Source organism: Strix uralensis, chromosome 10 (assembly GCF_047716275.1).
Source record: "Strix uralensis isolate ZFMK-TIS-50842 chromosome 10, bStrUra1, whole genome shotgun sequence".
In the NCBI taxonomy this organism is placed as follows: Eukaryota; Metazoa; Chordata; class Aves; order Strigiformes; family Strigidae; genus Strix; species Strix uralensis.
Genome location: NC_133981.1, coordinates 3,322,232 through 3,339,858, shown reverse-complemented (window position 1 = coordinate 3,339,858; position 17,627 = coordinate 3,322,232). Strand labels below are relative to the sequence as shown.

Here is a 17,627-nt window from a genome sequence, read left to right as displayed (position 1 = left end):
AGTGAAGCGTTTATTAGTCTAACCATCATTTCTTGATTTCTGCAATGCCTTCCTCCACTCTAACTTGCTTCCCAGAATTCTGAGTTATGTGCAGACCTCAGGAATGCAATAGCCATTAAAACCATGTGAATTACTCTCCACCACTGTTCACTAGATGATATTCTGCACTTCCTAAAGGCAGGAGATTAAGTAGGTAACAAATTTCCTAAATCTGTTCGGTATTTAGCAGCAGAGGGCCTGCCATTTCATACTGTTTCTACAGATATCATTGAACTTGTAGTACCTCCAAACCAGAAGCTAGCTGGGGAGGAAAAGAGTAAAGGAAGAGTTCATCTTTTGAAAGAAAGCCATTAATATACCCCTAAGTTCAGGTGTAAATGGCAAAGAGTTAAAATGAAATATGTACTAAACTAAATAAGTACTGCCAAAAAACTCCACAAAATTTTAAGGGGGGGGGGGGAAGAACCACCAACAGGGCAAAAGTACAGCCATGATGTAAAATAGCTTAGGTCTCCAGGAGATTTATTTTGATCTACTTACAGAAACTTATTTTTCCCAGCTGTGGGAAAATCATATTCTTGCTGAGAAGATAATTGTATTTCAGTTCTTTAAATTACCTTTCTTGCTTATCTTTTTGCTCAGTTCAAGTCACTTGTCTGTAATAAGACAGCATATCATCTAAACTTTGGTAAAGTGGTTCCTGATTTTGAGTGTCACTGCTGTCGGTCTGCCCTGGCGGCGGCACATCTTGGGCGCTGCAGCCACACGCCTGCATTGGCGGTGGCACATCCTGAGCGCTGCAGCCGCAGGCCTGCATTGGTGGCGGCACATCTTGGGCGCCGTAGCCATAAGCCTGCATTGGAAAGGGCATATCATGAGTGTTGTAGCCGTAAGCGTGCATCGGTGGCCCCATGCCTTGAGCGCCATAGCCATAAGCCGGCATCGGAAAGGGCATATCATGAGCACTATAGCCGTAAGCCTGCATTGACGACAGCACGTTTTGAGCGCTGTAGCCGTAAGCGTGCATTGATGGCGGCACACCTGGAGCACCGTAGCCGTAAGCCTGTGCCGAGGGCAGCAGATCCTCGTCGTCGCTGCTGTCATCCTCTGATGATGATGGCACATCTTGAGGGTCGCCGCCATGGGCCTCTGTCGAGGCTGACTCATCTTGAACACTGCTGTTGTAAGCCTGCGCTGCCGGTGGCACACCTTCAGAGCTGCTGCCATTGGCCTGCACTGGTGGCACCTGCTGACTTTGCGCTGTCTCTGTTTCCAGTTTTTCAGAGGAAGTTTCAGGACTGTTCAAATTCTGACTTCTGTAATTATCGTCTTTCTTTTGTCCCATAAAGTAATCAGAAGGTGGTGCAAATTCTGGATCTCGCTCATCTCTGAGTTCCTCCTGTTTCTTTGACCATTGTCCAAACATCAATTCTGTTAGAAACAGGAAAAGTGGTAGATTGAATATAGATTTCAAGGTCTGAAGATCAGTCAGAAAGGAGGGAAAACAAATTAGCAAACAGAGAACATGCAGCTGTGTAAAGCCAGTTGAAGTTACTTTCCATCTAGTACTGTCTGACAGTCTGCTTTCTTTACAGAGCGGGAACAAAGGCATTGAGCATTAAAGATAACCACCATCCTCTCTAAAACTCATCCTAGTCACTTTAAGATCCTTTAACAATGTGGCCATTGGTTATGAAAAATGACTAATTAGTTAGGGGTGAATCAAAATACAAACCAATCAAAGCATTAAGATCTTAGTTATTAGAAGATGGAAATGATGAGATTATCTCTAGTGAGCAAAGGCAAAAACCAGTAACTTCGTTATTTCAACAGAAGTGGTAGATATTCTAGTTACTGTGACAGCTGCTGATTTCTGATTAAAAATACTTCTGAAGTACTGCAATGGAGTGACAGCTCAAGATCACCACACTTAAAAAGATATCCCCAAAACCTTCTCCAAAGATGTTCCCCAAACCTACTCTCTAAAACCAGTAAAATTCTTTTCAGTATTCATTTCTATCAAGACTTCTGTAAAAGATGAAGTAGAAAATTTTAACACAGAAGGGCTACACGTTTGTCTGATGTAGCAAAATATAGCCCCAATCAGAGAAGGAGTTCTTCCTTTGCTTTCATAAAAATATAACAAAATATGAACTAGTAAGGAGGAAAGCATATAAGAGAGAGAGGAGTTTTGTTTATTCCTTCTTATACTAATTTAGATGCTTGTGTTACCTTTATGGTCAGTGAAACAGTTATTTTACTTCACATTTTAGAGTAAGCTGTCCTCTGCTCTCTGAGTGTAATATTTGTTGCGTAGTACAGTGCTGCTTGGGTATCAGTCAGATACTAGGATTCCTCAGAGGCAGGGAAAAAAACAGTGTTGGGCAGGATAGAGATTTAACACATAGGACCTGAAACTTTTGGTTTTTAATGGAACCACAAAGTTTCCCCTCACAACGATGTTCATAAACAGAACACAAAGACGGCTGTGAAAAGTAAAAAGAAGCTGGAAATAACAGTCCTGCACAGAATAGGAATGCTGCCTGGGTACTAAAAAAGGTGGACATTTGTGTGCTTTCCCTATTTCTTGTTTGCTTTTACTTAGAAGTCAGGCATCAGACTACAAGAATGTGCATCAGCTTAAAGGTGTAAAATGAGTTAATGGGTTTGGGAAGGATCTAGAAGACAGCCATCACTGGATGTTGTGACAAGGAAAATGCTTCAAGATGGGACACTGGCACTGAAGTGGTCTCTGCCTGCATCACTTTTTAGTATCATCCTGTACCAGTTTCAGAGTAACACATCCCGCCATCACATAGCACAAACTACAGAAATACATCAAGAAAAGATCATACTGAAAGACAGTGAATCTTATGAACTATGAAATTTATCATTCTGCCAACCTCTCTGGATCATCCAGAAATGGAATAACTCATACAGAAGAAAAAATTATGGGGACATTTTAGCAGGTACTGGCGCTAAGGCATGCCTTCTCAATCACTGCACTGGACACTAGATAGTCATCAATACAATGGCAGAAAATATTTCTTTGCTTCTCAGTCTTACCATACTTTGTCACAAAATAGAAATGAAAATAACAGTGTGCACACTGCTTCCATACAATGTTTCTGAATCTACATTTCCTTACCTTTGCCTTTATCCCACTCTCGGACATAAGGCACTCCAGGCTTTGTATCTCTTCTCTCTTGGATGACAACCTCTACCTTCCTACTTGCAGTAACTCTTGGAGCTTCTGGTTCGTCAGTAACACCTTTCACCTCTGTGTTACAGAAAGAGATAGTAGCTTTTGTTAGTAATGGCAAAAAGTTCATATGAACTTCATAGGAGGGATGGGAAGCAAGAGTTATGTGCATTTTTAGAGCTCATACTAGTGATTCAATTTCATTCTAATAATGAAATGTATCTGAGTGGGGAGGTGATTTTTTTTTTTTTTTGAATTACTGTGTATTAGTTCAGAAAAGATAATGGGTAAGCCAGATAATCGGGAAGCGTATCTGCCAAGAGACACTTCATTAGCTTTCTAGCTGTATCAAAAAGACTGCTGAAAATCTATAGCCTAATAACCCAAAAAGAAATGTGCTGAGTGTTATACTGAAACTAGAAGATTAGGTGAAAATAAGAACATTAGCATGTTATCTCCATTTCATTTACTGGAAGAAAACAATTTACATTCTTATTCTTCTGAACAGTAACAGTTAGCAGTGGCACATCAGTGTTCTTCCTTTCCAGAACACTTCCCAGTTAATCACTTGCATAGAATTCTGACAGTGAAATATTAGCTACATTTTACAGTAGGAGGCAGACAGTACAAGTGAGTAGCAGTGTCTTAAGGGAGACAGGGCAGAGATGGGATTAGAACTCAAAGTCATCACCCTAAATCCTAAAGTCAGCTGTATGTCCAATTTACAGACTGCACTGAAACTGTAGGAGTATGTATTATATGATATCAAAATTAACTTGTTACTACTTTTTATTCATCTTAAAAAAAGAGAGTAAAATTTCAGCAGCTCTAACCTCAACCTGCATAATTAACCCACATAATTCCTGCTGTCAAGTATGAATCAAAAAAAGCCTATGATCTACATATCACATTTCTACCTGCATTATTAAGCTATTTCTGGCATGATTTTATATCTACAGTCACATGAACTCTCACTATCTTAGCAGTTATAATAATTGTATATATAGAATATGTAATACCAATATATTGAATGTCCAAACCTAGATCAGAGTATGCCTGTCCGTCAATCAGGTACAGGATGAAATAGCAAGTATTTAATTTTAAAAGGCAGATCATACCTCCATTCTCCAATTTTTCTGCCTCTTCCTCTAATCCAGCTTCCCTTAACTTCTTAATCTTCCGTGCTCGAAGTTTAGACAGCCTTGCATCCAGAGCTGCCTTCCTTTTTTCTTTTAGCTGTTCACGTTTAGTTCTCTGATCAAGTGTCTTAACAGCAAAGAAAAACATGAATTAATCTCCCTTTGTTATGATAATCATCTACATATCTTTCTTCACTAAACGACTAAAAGCAACCCTTATCAGGTACCATGCTTCAACAGGGAAAAAAAGAACCAATTTTTTCTGGAGTCAGCTGCAGGCATCACCTAGTATAAGACTTAGATGACAAATCAAAGACAGTGATCACTGAAACTAGGATGGCCTCATACCCCAGTCTGCTCTTTAAACTCATACCTGCTCTCTTAGCATATCCAATGTTGCCCGTTGTTTATTCCTAAGTTCTTTGTCACGAGAAAAGGCAAAGTAGCCAACACCAAGCTGTCTGGCCTCTGCAAAGAAGAAAATCAGTAAATTTAAGTTACGCTCAGTTTATAATTGACAGTAACTACAAGCACCATTGTAGTTCAGGCAAGGAATTACTCCCAACAACATACATCACATTAGTTTTAGATGGCTAAAAAGGGCTTGTTTTAGATGATGCATGAAGTGAAGGAGAACACAGGAGGAGGTAATGAAATCTGAAAAAAATTTGAGAAAAATACAATTTGAAGAAAAATAAATCTAGACTTATGTACTGGTAATTTGAACGGTTATTACACATGTGGCTTAGCACATACCCACACTTTGCCACATAGGCACAAGAAGTAACTTGCCCTTGCTTCCTCTAAAACTAATCTCTTTGGTGATATAAAGTGATACAAAGTAAGGAAGTATACCATTTTCCCGAATGTCCTCATAATGTATGGGTCCCATGGGTTTTCTGAGGGCTTCTTCTTCTTCTTTTTCCCACTGCTGCCTCTGAAGTTCTCTTCTCATGTCTTCAGATAACAGAGTATTCCCATCAGGACCTTGTCTAATTAAAATCAAAACAAAACAAATGTCTGGGATTACGGAGCAGAATTTACCAGTTTTACTGTATCAAACAGTGAAAGTGTGATCCACTACTGCAGTTTTTACAAAAAAAAGATCATTGTAACCACCATTTAGTGATGCAAGATTGATGACTATGGTACATGGTGAAGACAGAAATACAAAAACTACCTCTGAAACAAGGAACTAGAAGAATATGTTATTAAAAGACAAAATCATACCCTTTCTCAGAAGCTTTATGAAATCATTATCAAATCACAGAATAGGAGATGAAATAATTGCTTTTATTGGCATCTGTTGGGATTCTAGCAATCACACATAGAAACATTTCAGATTTAACATAAGAAAATGAAAGGTATTTGAAATAACAAAAAGCTAGCCATTAATTTACCTAGAAGTCCATGCCAAATATTAATTCTCAATATGGGAAATGTTTTTGTTTTCCCAAGAGATGCAGCAGGATCTTTTTCTTTTGTCTAGCTAAAGCTGGTTTTGCTGACCAACTGTCATCCATAACAATGCAGAGACTGCAATTTCAAAGCACTCGTACTCTCCATCTTATGTTTAAAATATAGAGAACACACTACCGAGTTTTTAGTGTGAAAGAATTTTCACTTCAGCAACAGTAAGGGCTGTTGAGGTGCCTTTAGATTATTTTCTGAAAACAATTCTCAGTGCTGCCATAGTAATTTCAACAGAAGAGCTGTTAAACAGCTGTTTAACAGAAGAGCAAAAACAAACAAATGGAGGTCTAACAAATTCACTTTGAATGTCATGATGAATGTGGAATTGCTAAAAGACTATTCTCAGTTTCCAGGCTAAACAGAACCAGGAATCACTTCTCTGGCATTTTCTAGAACGTATAATAAAATACAATTTCCATACAGGGACCACGGTTTTAAAGGATGCATCAAATATCTGAGAGATTGCTAAGTCAAATTTATTAGAACTCTTCTCTGCAAACTATGCTCTGTAAGTGATGTTTCAGATTTAGTCAGCGTTTACATCAAAAAGATGCCTTAGTAGTTTATTAAAAATTTCATTTGGGCTTTTATTTGATATCTATGGTCTCCATTCTGTTGCAATTTAAAACCAATACACCAGCCACATATTTCAAATGGTCAGCTGCCAAGGTGAAATAGAAGACTTGAAATACTATCTGAATCTATAATTGAAAGTTTTCATAAAAAAAAAAATCACAGTCATGCACAATTACTCTGTAGCTACTCTGTCTAATTTTTAAGGCACAATGTTGTAACCAGCAGAAGTTTGTCTCAAGTAAATCTAGAGAAAGCAGTAGCATCAACAATTCTGGATTGAGAATGGGGTAACAAAGTACAGCTTCTCTTCCTTCTCATAAAATATGTATGTTAAATACTGCAAGAAACATCCACTTCCATTAGAGAAACCCCACCTTTTTCCTTGAAGTTCCTGATCCATTTTAAGTAGACTTGGTAAATCCTTCTTCATACAGCGTCTAGATCGGCCCAAGAAATCAACATAATCAACCCTGTAATGAAAGCAAAGGAAACTTCATGCAGAACTTCTGTTTGCAGATTTACAGAACTCTTAACCAGAAGACAGAAGCAGTGACACTTTCCAAAGAGTATTCATCACCTCCCAGGCTCTCCATGTGTGACAGTTTCTTCTACCTTTCAATTAACAGGCTCACAGGTTAAGAGGATACATTCTGAACAGGGCGTATGACAGTTTTACCACAGACACTTACTCAACCTCTCCTTGAGCCGGCTGTTTGCCTTGGCAATAAGATGGTGTAAAAAAATGTTCAAAAGTTACAATGTCATGCAGTTTTCACACCAAAATAAAACTGAGCTTAGTACTTGCTTCCCATGGTGAAAATAATGATGCGGCATTGACTTCTTGCGGATATGAAATTGCTACAATATATTTCAATTATCAGCCTAAAGCTCATTTAGAATAGGCTGATAGCATTCATTCAACTGGCATAACAAAGGCTGACTAAAATGCAAGCAAAATGGTCCTTTGAAGCAACTCTTTATAGAACTGAATACTTAATTTACAGTTGTTGAAAAAGCTGTTAAGAGCTATACTTATTGTCCTGTAATGCTAGAAAGTTCTTTAGCATTAAGCTGCCTCAATTATCCCATCTAAAGAATTAATATTACATCTGAAAAAGTATGACTGGCAATCTGGTTCCCAAAACCCAAACTTTTAAAGATCTGTGCTTTTAGTAAGTTAAGTCTTTTACATAACTTCTAAGGATATCTGCAGCTTAGTATATAGCACTCAGTGCCCTTTGGTTTTTATTACGTTGTAACATCAGTAGAAAAAAAAAAAAGTCTGCATTCTCTACAGTAAAGATGTAACTATGGCTGCAGAATAACTATCATTAATTATGCCAGCACCCAAATATCCTCATTAGGATATGGCATTACTGAGATGGACAATATATTAATAATAATACATGTTACTGAAGTGAGATGTAGGCAGTCATAGAAAAGCACAGTGTGAAGAGTAAAATGTATCAGTTTAAATTTCTGCTACTTCACGGTGATGAGAGCACAAGGTAGTTTGAGCCCATCACTGGATCACTGACAGTTTCATCTTGAAATTCAGTAAGACGCTGGTAATGGGTATATCTGCCTTTCCAACCCAGCAGTCTTCTGGGACTCTGCTGGATTCATTCTCACAGTTTATTCTGAAACATTACACTGCAAATCTTATTCTTGGTCTAATAAACTAGAGAATGGGGGTGCTCTTTCTCATACTGGTTACTGCTGTTTTAAACTGATTACCAGAAGCAAAATCTCTGTTCCATACGCATTTTACACAAATGGGCGAGGAAAATGTTTAGTCAGACCAGTTTCATAATTATTCCTAATGTCTTGGATGAAAAACTAGTAGTTACTTGGAATGTCACAGAAAATTGTCACAGACTATTTGCTGTGCTGCAGTTAAACAGTGGAAGAAATGCTGGGAAATTGTGTTCTTTTTCCAATCCGAGTTTCTCTCCTTTAAGAGGAGGTCACACAAGGAAAAACTCACCTGTAAGTCACAGGCAATTAGAGAAGGGAAGGTGGATACAATAAAAACCCCAAGTTTTGCTACATTTGAATTCAAAACATCAAAGCATAAAATTGTATCAATACTGGGATCGGAACTCCCAGAAACTATGCAAGAAAATGAAAGGATATTACAAAGTCTCACTTATAGTACATTTCCCTGATTGATATTTCTCGAAATCCTGGATGTAGATCCTATTGCAGTGTTACCTACATGGAAAGGAAAGTAACATGAAGGGACTGTCTTTTAATGAGACATGAAATGAAAAAATGTTACCACCTCTTCTCAATGTGTAGTATTAACCAAAAATAAAGCACTCCTCCACATACTTTGGGGAATAAAATTATTTTCTCATACAATTGTCAAGAAACAGCCAAGTCAGGACAGCTTAGCTCCGTCAGTGGTACCAACCATTCTTCGTCTGGGTCCTCGGGTGGTGGTATTTCCACTTCAGGCTGAGTTTCCTCATCATCTGTGTCTTTTTCTGAAGTCTTTTGAGCAGCTTCGCTCTGATACAGTTCCTGTACTTCGTGCTGTTTGTCTATGATCTTCTGAGTGAAATCCACTAGGTACAAATCCTCAGTTTCTTCATCTAAGGCAGAAAATCGATTCTTAGAGAACAGCCACGAAAAGAACAGAACTGAGCACAAAGTCAATACAAAATAGCCACAATCAGCTTTTCAGCTGCCAGCAATGCCCTTGATCACACTATTGGGGAATACTTAAATATCATTCAGTGCCAAACAATCTTGAAGCTATAAATTGGCTCCACAGTGATAACCTCTATTTCTGAATAGAAGTTTTAGGGTATTTTAAAGCAATTAATCATTTGTGTACAATACAGAAAAGGTTGCGGTCTTTGCACTAAGATATCCTCTGCTCATTAACTATTTCAGAAGTTTGTTATGTAACAGTTCAAATAGATTTTTGATGCTTAACATCTGGTGTATTGGCAGTAGTTAAGCAGTCACTAGAGTATTTTTAGAAAAGTAGAGAAAAGTGGTGGGGTCACGCGGACAAAGATGGACACTAGTAAAGAAAACATTAGAGATTAATCGCCAGGAGATCTGGATTCTATTTTCATAATTACTTCTTGCAAGGCACTGAGTGAGAGAGTAGAATTCTCTAACCCTATTAGCTGCATGACTGGCATTCACGTACGGACCAGCCAGACCCCCGTCCTGCTCCTCTTCTCTTCATAAAGGTGCAAGAATTAGAATGCAGGTCAGAACACCAGCAATGCAATCCAAAGACTGCATAATGGAGAATAAATTAATTTTGTTCTTCTAAGATTCTGTATTGAAAAAACAGAATATATTCCATCCACTTAATGAATGAGAGGGTGAAACAAGCCAACAGTGCTTTACTAGGACAGGCTCTCCTTCAAAAAGTAATTTTATTTTCTCTAGTACCTATATTTTTTCCCCCTTTCAAAGCAGAATAACCCATGTGAATCACTTTGTATAACTCAAAAAAAATTTCCCATGTAAGAAGGCAGGCAGTGAATTCATAGTGTAGCTGCTGTAAATCACCAGTCGGAAAGACCAACTTTTAGGGTGAACTGTACAAATTTTATATATATATGTATATATACTCATTTAGACTACTTTTGTTCACCTGGAAAGTCGCCTTTTGTCATTTTCTCATACAGCTTTGCTTTCTCTTCTAGTTTTTTCCTGAAAAAGAAAAAAAAACCAACCCACTAGTAACACTGCAATTCCACCAATTGCAAACACAGTTCAAAATGACCAGTTTAGCCTTAGATAAATGGAACAGCAAAGTACCAGGAGTGCTTGAAATGCTTACTAGAAGCTGACTTAAGCCTGGCTTTTGTTTTGAACCTTAACTGACATTTCTGAGGATACAGAGGTATCCAGTTCCAGAGTTTATACTGACAATAACTGTAGTGAAGTTACAGAATTAATCTTAAGGGTAACTTGTCAAGTAGGCAGGTACACAACATAACAAGTATTCCATCTCTAACTACTACATCTGTCAGATAAATACTGGAAACTAGACCACTACTTGCACGTATGAGATACTGAAATACTGTTTTACAGAAAAAAAAAAGAAAAAAGAAAGAGATAACATGGAGTTACACTTAATCTTAGAAGTTGAAGATAAACCTTAGCTAATTTCTGGAATGGTAGAAGACAATTTTGAAGAGGAAGGAACTGCTTACAGAAAACTAGCAAATGGCTTATAAATTGCATTTTCAACATATATCTTATTGTGCAACTAACCCATTTAAAAGATGAGGTAAATCTTGCAAAAAAGTGAACCATTTTCTGTTAAGTCCAAGAAACATTTTGCTATAGAATTCTGATGTATCGCTGCCCTGGCTTTTAATTCTAAAGATGACTTCAAAAAAAATCAATAACCTGACATACAGAGACAGCTACAATACTGTGAGGGCAGGTATCCGTAGAGCATGGGACTGCCGGACTGCAGTTTGTACACTACTGGTAAGGAGCACGGAATTGATGCTGGTCTTACTGGTTGGGCTAATGAGAACCGCTGGTCCAAAACATGCATAACTTGCTTTATGTGCTTTTCTAAACACTGAAAAAACAAGTTCTACAAAGCATTCCTTTCTTACAGAGCTTAGGAGTTACCTTGACTTATCCAATATATGCTCCTCTTCTGTCTTCTGCTCAACATCTTTCTCTGCTCGATTTGCAACTCCTGTGTTTTGTTTGTTCCAGATGCTTGGTTTCTGTGGAGTACAATTTTATAGCAACAAACAAACAAATAAATAAAAATATTGAAGTGGGAATGATTAAAAAATATTTCTACTCCATAATGCAAACTTTGCAAATCAATCATGAAAGACTTTGTAAATAACATCTTAAACATGTTTGACTTGAGACTATACCTACTGTGCTGTAGGCTGCAGCAGGTATGTCCTAAATTCCACAGATTGCAGTGTAATATAATAATTAAGGACAGGCTGAAAAGCAAAAAAAAAACCAAACCAACAAAACCAAACCACTCAGAAATCAGACAAAATCTATTCTGGCAAATATGTTAAGGTTAAAAAAAATTAGTAAGAACAATCTTGCTGGTTACTAAAGTAATAACAAACCCATGGATTGCTTCTATTACCTTCATTTTTGATATAAAATACAATCGGTTTGCCTGTTTATAGCATAACACTGTAAATGCTGCATCATCTTCAACCATGGCAGCAATACTATATCCCACTACTAGAAATCTACTGAATGAATAAAACCCAGTCTGAAGTAAAGAGTAAAACATGGGAGATAATTGTGTATTCATTATTATACACCACCACACAGAGGAACAGATAGTAGAGCATTTATCAAGAGTGTCTCATCCTCCATCCTTCAGAGGAGCATACAAAATTTTGGCAGAAAAAAGAAACATCTTCTATAGTTACAAAAGCTGTGGGTCCCTGGGGAGCCAAGACTAAGTGGTGATTTTAGGGCATAAGCATGAGATAAGTTTTCTGCTATGCACAAGAATCTCACCTGGAAATGAAATTTAAAGAACATCCTCATCATGTAGATTTTACATCTGAATAGTAATATAGCTCTGACTATTTATTTATTTAGATTTGGATATGAACTTCCCTACTTTAAGGAGAAAGAATGACAAAAACAACAACAGAAAAATATTTCTACCTTATTAGAAGTTTTGGGCTTTGTGAAGATGCCAGCATCTTTCAATAGCTTTTCCTTCTTGAATTCTTCTTGCTTTCGGAAGAGTTCTGCTTTGAGATCTACCAACTACAACAGCAAAACAAACAAATAACTAACCAAGACACATTACATGCATATACATCAGTTACTGTAATAAATAACTGTATTTCTAGTACAACAACCTGGCATTTACGGTTATATGAGCATCTGATTGCATTTTGATATGGAACTTTGAAGCACTGATCCAATCACAAAGATCGCTCTTAAGTTTACAGCAAACAATATACAAAAAACACAGAATGCAAATTATGATTAGGGATTTAAAACAAACCCAAAGATGTCCTTGATCCTTTGATAAATAATGGGAATAAGAGAGCCATAATTCCGTACAGATTTTACTAGCCTCCTGATGGCAAACAAATAGAGAAGGACTAATGAAATACCACTCTTGAAAAGGAAACTTCTAACCATCAGATAATGAATGAAGTCCTGTCTCAGAAAGAACTGATAAAAGTTTGCTTTCATAGAATATATATACTTTCCCAGTGTTTTATACAGACTGTTTATATAGTTCTAGATTTTCTTTCTTTCTTCTTTTTTAATAAATATGTAACACTGCATCTATGACCAATGCCCATCTCATCTTTTATTAGGAAACATCACCAGCAGGGGTATTATTTCGAAATTAAGTAGAAGACCTAGTCTGGGAGAGGATATTGTGTCATTTTCCGTGCAAGTCCTACAGAAAACAAATTTCACTGAGATACATTAAATCAGAGAAGTGGAAGACTTTAATGTTAATATTTGTCCTAAACACTAATGCAGTTGCTTTTCAGGGCCCTGTAACAATGTAAATATGTTGTAAATTAACCCTTCTTCCTCCACTGCTTAAAAGTGATCACCCAAAAAGTCAATGTTAAATATTTCACATGCAACAACCCACAGTTTACATTAACTGTTTATTTGGAAAAATTAAGAGTTTGGCAGCCGTCTCTTGTTAACAGACCACTGGAGAGCAGCAAGGAACAGCACCTTGCCACCCCTAAGGGTCTGAGGTTAATTTGCCAAGACACGGACCTCCTGTTACTTAAGAAAAAAATCAGGAAATAAAACTCTCATTTCCCTCTCATACCCTCATTTTATCATTACATCATGAACGAAGGCAAATTCAGCCCTGACACACTCAGGTCAAGCGCGCAGCACGTCAGGAAGGCGAAGGGTCATCACGGAGCCGGGATGTGACTTCAGACCGCCCGGCGTTACAGCAGGACGTTTTCAACCAGCATTTCCTTTAATGAGTGCGCATTTCAGTGGGTCGGAATTAAGGCGAGGAGACAGAAACACCCCCTCACTGTGCTGTCTCCCCTGGGAGCGGCTCACACCAGCGAGGCCCCAGGCCCGAGCCGCACGGCCTCCGCCGGCTGGGCCCGCCCGTGGGGTAAGGGGGCAGGTCTGGCCGCCCTTACACCCTTATAATCCGAACGACAGGCCTTCCCGGCGAGGCGGAGGGGTTTTTTTTATTTCTTCCTAGCCGCAACCAGTTTCGCCCACTCACCGAGGAGGCGGCCACATCCAGCGGCTTCTTCCTCCGGTCCATGGCGGCCTCCGCTCCTCCGGCAACCCCTTCACTGGCTGCTTTCTTCCCCGCTTTACGGCCTTACCGTAAAGCGCAGCGAAAGCGAGGCGCTATTGCGACAGCGCTGGTGAGGCCAGGCGGGCGCTTCCCTGCCGCCATGTTGGGGAGGTCAGGGGCCGGTGGATGGCTGAGGGCGGTGCGCTGGGCCCTGCAGCACCGCTGAGCAGGGTGCCTGCTGCAATGGTGGGTCCTTCCTGCCTCAGAGCCTCTCGCTGTGGCCGCAGGGCAGCCTGCGAGCAAGCCTGGCTCAGTCTGATGTGGCCTGGTGGTGGCTGAAGCTCTCCCAGCCTGTGACTTCCCTGGCTGTGCCTCAGTTGTGTGTGAAGTGAGGCCAGATTCTTCAGGTCCCCTGTTGGAAATGGCTGCCTGTGGCTGCTGTGGCCAGTGAGAGTGGTGTGGGGTGCTCTGGGGCTGCTGGGCTGGGAGATGGCCCCTGTGGCCAGAAATGAAATAGGGCTTGGCAGGATTGTAGGCCGTCCCAGTTTGGAGCTAAATGAAGAACTACATGGTTGAAATTTGGTAAGGACAGAAAAAAGAAAAAAAATCAATCTCTTTCCTGCCTTACTTGATACATGAGTGCTATGGGGATGAGACCTGAAATGCTGCTTGGAGCTGGAGACAGCCATGTCCTTGAACACTAGGCTGGGTTTAGCCCTGTGACCACTGCCCTCTGGGCTGCCTTGTTTAAGCTGTGTGTTTGGGATGAAGTGCTGTGGCTGTCCTGCTGTCCCTGGCCCTCTGCCCGTATGGATCTGTGCTGAGGAGGTGGGAGTTAATTAGCCACTGCTTTGCAGAACTGATGAGCGTGGTCCATAATACCTAAATACAAATTCACCTATATGTGCTGGAGCCAGCTCTGTAACCTCAGAGATGAGTGCGGGTGGCTCTTGGGGAGCAAGGTTCAGTGTCTTACTTATACTGAGTAGCTCATTGTATCCTTTATCATCCCCATGAAGAAAAAGGAATGTCTGATAGGTTTTAATTCAAAGTGAGTCTGAAGATCATAATTATCTGGAGTTACAAGAGGAAGCTGCCTTTCACTTGTCTTTATTAAAGTAGAAAAATATAAGGCGCTCTGATGTTGTTGCTTGGCAATGTGACAGCTGATAGAAATGTCGGATACAGTTCTTTTAATTTTTGAAATGTTTTGCTTTTGTGTTTGGAAAGCTGGGTCAGGCCTGTATTTAAATAGTTTATGGACACAGAATGGCAGTGCTGACAGAGATACTCAGTTGCTACGTAAGCTACACCTGTATGCCAGGGAGTATGAAGTGTACAATTCAGAAAGAGCAATTTGTGGCCCTGGTGAAGCTGTATTGCTTTTGGCATTTTAAGAGGAGAAGGAAAAATGGTGGGAGAGAACAGACACAGAAAAGTGCAGGTCGTATTAGGGCCATAAGGTTTGCTATTTTAATCTGCAATGGTAGAAGAGAAATGAGCATTACTGAAAAATAGGACAAAGGAATGAAAACATCTGTGCTATTCTAATTAAATCTCACTTCAACAAATCATGTGGTGTTGCCTGTTCAAACCTCACCTAGAGACAACACTGAGAAGAAGATCCAGCCCTGGGTTGGTTCTAATTCCCACCTTTTATTTGGAGGCAGTGTCTGTGTGAGGGCACATTTCCCTCCTAAAGTGCATTAATTCTTCTCCACATTGCTCACATTCTACATTACAGCGACAGGACTCGCTTGCTCACCCATTAGGGTTTCCAGTGCTGTAGGTGTTGAGCACGTTCAGGAGCTCAGGAGTATTTTAATCTTGAGATTCTCATAACATGAAGTGGTGCTGAAGAGCTGATAGTCAGACTTGGTCATGTATACCTTCTTGTAACTGCAGGTGCAAAAACATGTGAAGATATCTTGGTCTCTTGAAAACTTGGCCTGTAAAATGTAATGGCCACTGGCTAAGCTTAATGTCTGAGAAACCCTACATGACCAGTTTTAGAAATGTAACACTAGATAGTTGTACAGGTACTACAATGCTTCTTTATATTTTCTGAATTAAATGTAAAATGATACAAATGCTATGTCTATTCAGGCTACTACTCTGGAAGACACTTTTCTACCTGTCTGTCATCTCTCCCCTTCAGATGCCTGAAACCAGCCCTTTGCTTGCAGGATTCCTTATTCTGTGGCACTGCCTAAGCCCCTGTAAGGCTGTTTGCAGCTCCTTCCTACATTCTGTCCTTGCTACATTTTTCCCCTATGACCTGCCCATATCTCTTAGCAAACAGCTTGTCACAGCACCCTGATTTCAATTCCTAGCAGCACATTACAAGCGAGCTCACCCTCTCTTGTAATGTTAGAAGCACGTTCTCCTTTTCCACATTTACAAACCCATTTCTTTGATTTGCTCTCTCCTTCCTGCGCTCTCTGTTTTCCTGTCCAAGCCATGGTGGAACAACACCCTTTCTGGTTTGGGTGTTGCTTAAAATGGCTCGGTATCATCTTGGCAGCCCTCTATGTATCAGGTGTTACTTGGATAGTCTTAGGGGATATGTGAAGATAGAAAGAGGCCCTGGAGGTGTCAGCATCTCTCTTAAAATGTTCCTTTCTGGTTGAGGGTGAGATGCATGACCAGGGTTGTAAGGAAAATCTGTGCTACTGAGTGGTTACATGACAGGATGCAGAATAAGGAATTAATCTTAGAAATTGCAGGCTAGCTCGTGGTGTTGCTGTGAGTGAGGATCTCAGAGCTGGTGCTTCTGCGCTTGCAAGAAACAGTAGATTGTTTTGTGGGTAGCAAAGGTGTGGCTAGATGTGCCTGAATTGGGAATGAGTCAATCAGTGTCACTGATGCTGTATATAAATGGACTCATGCTAGGAGATAACCTTTGCCTCTCGTTGTCTCGCCGTTAACATCAGCAGGGCCCGCAGGCAGTGCTAAAAGCAGACCCGGGCAGAGGGGAGCACCGTGCTTGCCGGAGCCGCGGGGTAGCTCTGCGTGCTGTCGTGTTTCCCTAGGTGTGGGATTCGGCACTCGAGCGCGCATCCAGACAGATGGCTTTCAGAGCACTTCATAAACGTCAGTTCAGTAGTCTTGTGTTTACAGTCTAAGAACTGACAAGCTTTCACACATACTGTTCCCTCAAAAAGGCTCGATGTCAACTCTAACCTGTGGAAGGCTGTTCTGGGCATTTTTTTTTAATCCAGCCCACAGGCATTCATAAAATGCCAATGAGGGAGGGAGAGCTGGAATAAGAAGCTTTCCAAGTTGTGAAGCAAAATCAGCTTAGCTTAAAGAAGTGAGATCAGGAAGGGGAGGAATCTGCCGTTGTATGTATAGTACAGACTCAGTGTGGCTGTGCTATGCTTATTTCTTATCGGGAGTCTGTGAAAGCTGTATAACCTACCATGTCTGATCTCAGACTGCTGATAGCCCTGACTTCCTGGGGAATAATCGATTCAGCACTTCTCATTAGTATGCTGCTCATTTTAGCATGTGGCCTAATTGTGTTTACTTCCACAAAGCTGCATCAACACAAAAAGCTTGTTTATTATTTTTGAGGAAGATGGGGGATCGCAGTAGATTGTTCTAAGGGGATTTTGTATGAAACAGTGGCATTTCAGCGTCTTGTAAGATTGGTGAGAGATACTGCACAAACTTGAAATTAATCAGTTGCAAAGCAGCCCCCCTCCCAAAACTAGACTTACAGGAGCCCAAAACCAAATTACACTGATGTTTGGGGGATTTGCTCTCTTATCACAGACACTAAGGTTTCATCCTACCCTAAGGATTTGATGTTCTATCTTACTTTCTACATCTTGGCTTTAAGATGAAATAAAACTGTGGGCAAATAACAGCTGGACATTTTGTGAGATAAGCCTTGATGCTGGGGCACTGTGTCCTCACACACTTTTATAGCCACTTGACATAAGGTAACATATCCATGTTTCTCTGAGGGATGGAGAAATTCCTTCTGGTTTTC

The 17,627-nt window shown here is 40.0% G+C and overlaps 1 protein-coding gene across 4 annotated transcripts; it reads right to left on the bottom strand.

Annotated features, from left to right (window-relative positions):
* Nucleotides 1-505: 505 nt before the first annotated feature.
* On the bottom strand, nt 506-13,699 carry CCDC174 (coiled-coil domain containing 174). 4 transcript variants are annotated; one of them, XM_074878895.1, is made up of 12 exons: nt 13,613-13,699; nt 12,040-12,144; nt 11,011-11,111; nt 10,013-10,071; nt 8,807-8,987; nt 6,765-6,860; nt 5,197-5,333; nt 4,715-4,809; nt 4,321-4,468; nt 3,149-3,280; nt 1,042-1,431; nt 506-853 (listed from the first exon to the last, which is right to left on the bottom strand). In XM_074878895.1, the coding sequence occupies exons 1-12, from the start codon at nt 13,652-13,654 to the stop codon at nt 714-716; spliced, it is 1,626 nt and encodes a 541-aa protein (XP_074734996.1). In that variant the 5' UTR covers nt 13,655-13,699; the 3' UTR covers nt 506-713. The 4 variants fall into 4 exon arrangements, with proteins under 4 accessions (XP_074734996.1, XP_074734994.1, XP_074734997.1 ...); XM_074878893.1 differs by having other exon boundaries at nt 506-1,431; XM_074878896.1 differs by having other exon boundaries at nt 506-1,431; nt 12,040-12,169; nt 13,613-13,692.
* Between the last annotated feature and the right edge of the window lie 3,928 nt (nt 13,700-17,627).

What these genes read in the sequence shown, in the direction of transcription:
- CCDC174 (XM_074878893.1), bottom strand. Translation starts at nt 13,654, where the DNA reads ATGGACCGGAGGAAGAAGCCGCTGGATGTGGCCGCCTCCTCG. An exon ending in GAGGACCCAGACGAAGAATG is followed by an intron (nt 6,861 to 8,806) that starts GTTGGTACCACT and finishes CTTTCATTACAG; the next exon opens with GGTTGATTATGTTGATTTCT. An exon ending in TGAGGACATTCGGGAAAATG is followed by an intron (nt 4,810 to 5,196) that starts GTATACTTCCTT and finishes TCTTCTTTGCAG; the next exon opens with AGGCCAGACAGCTTGGTGTT.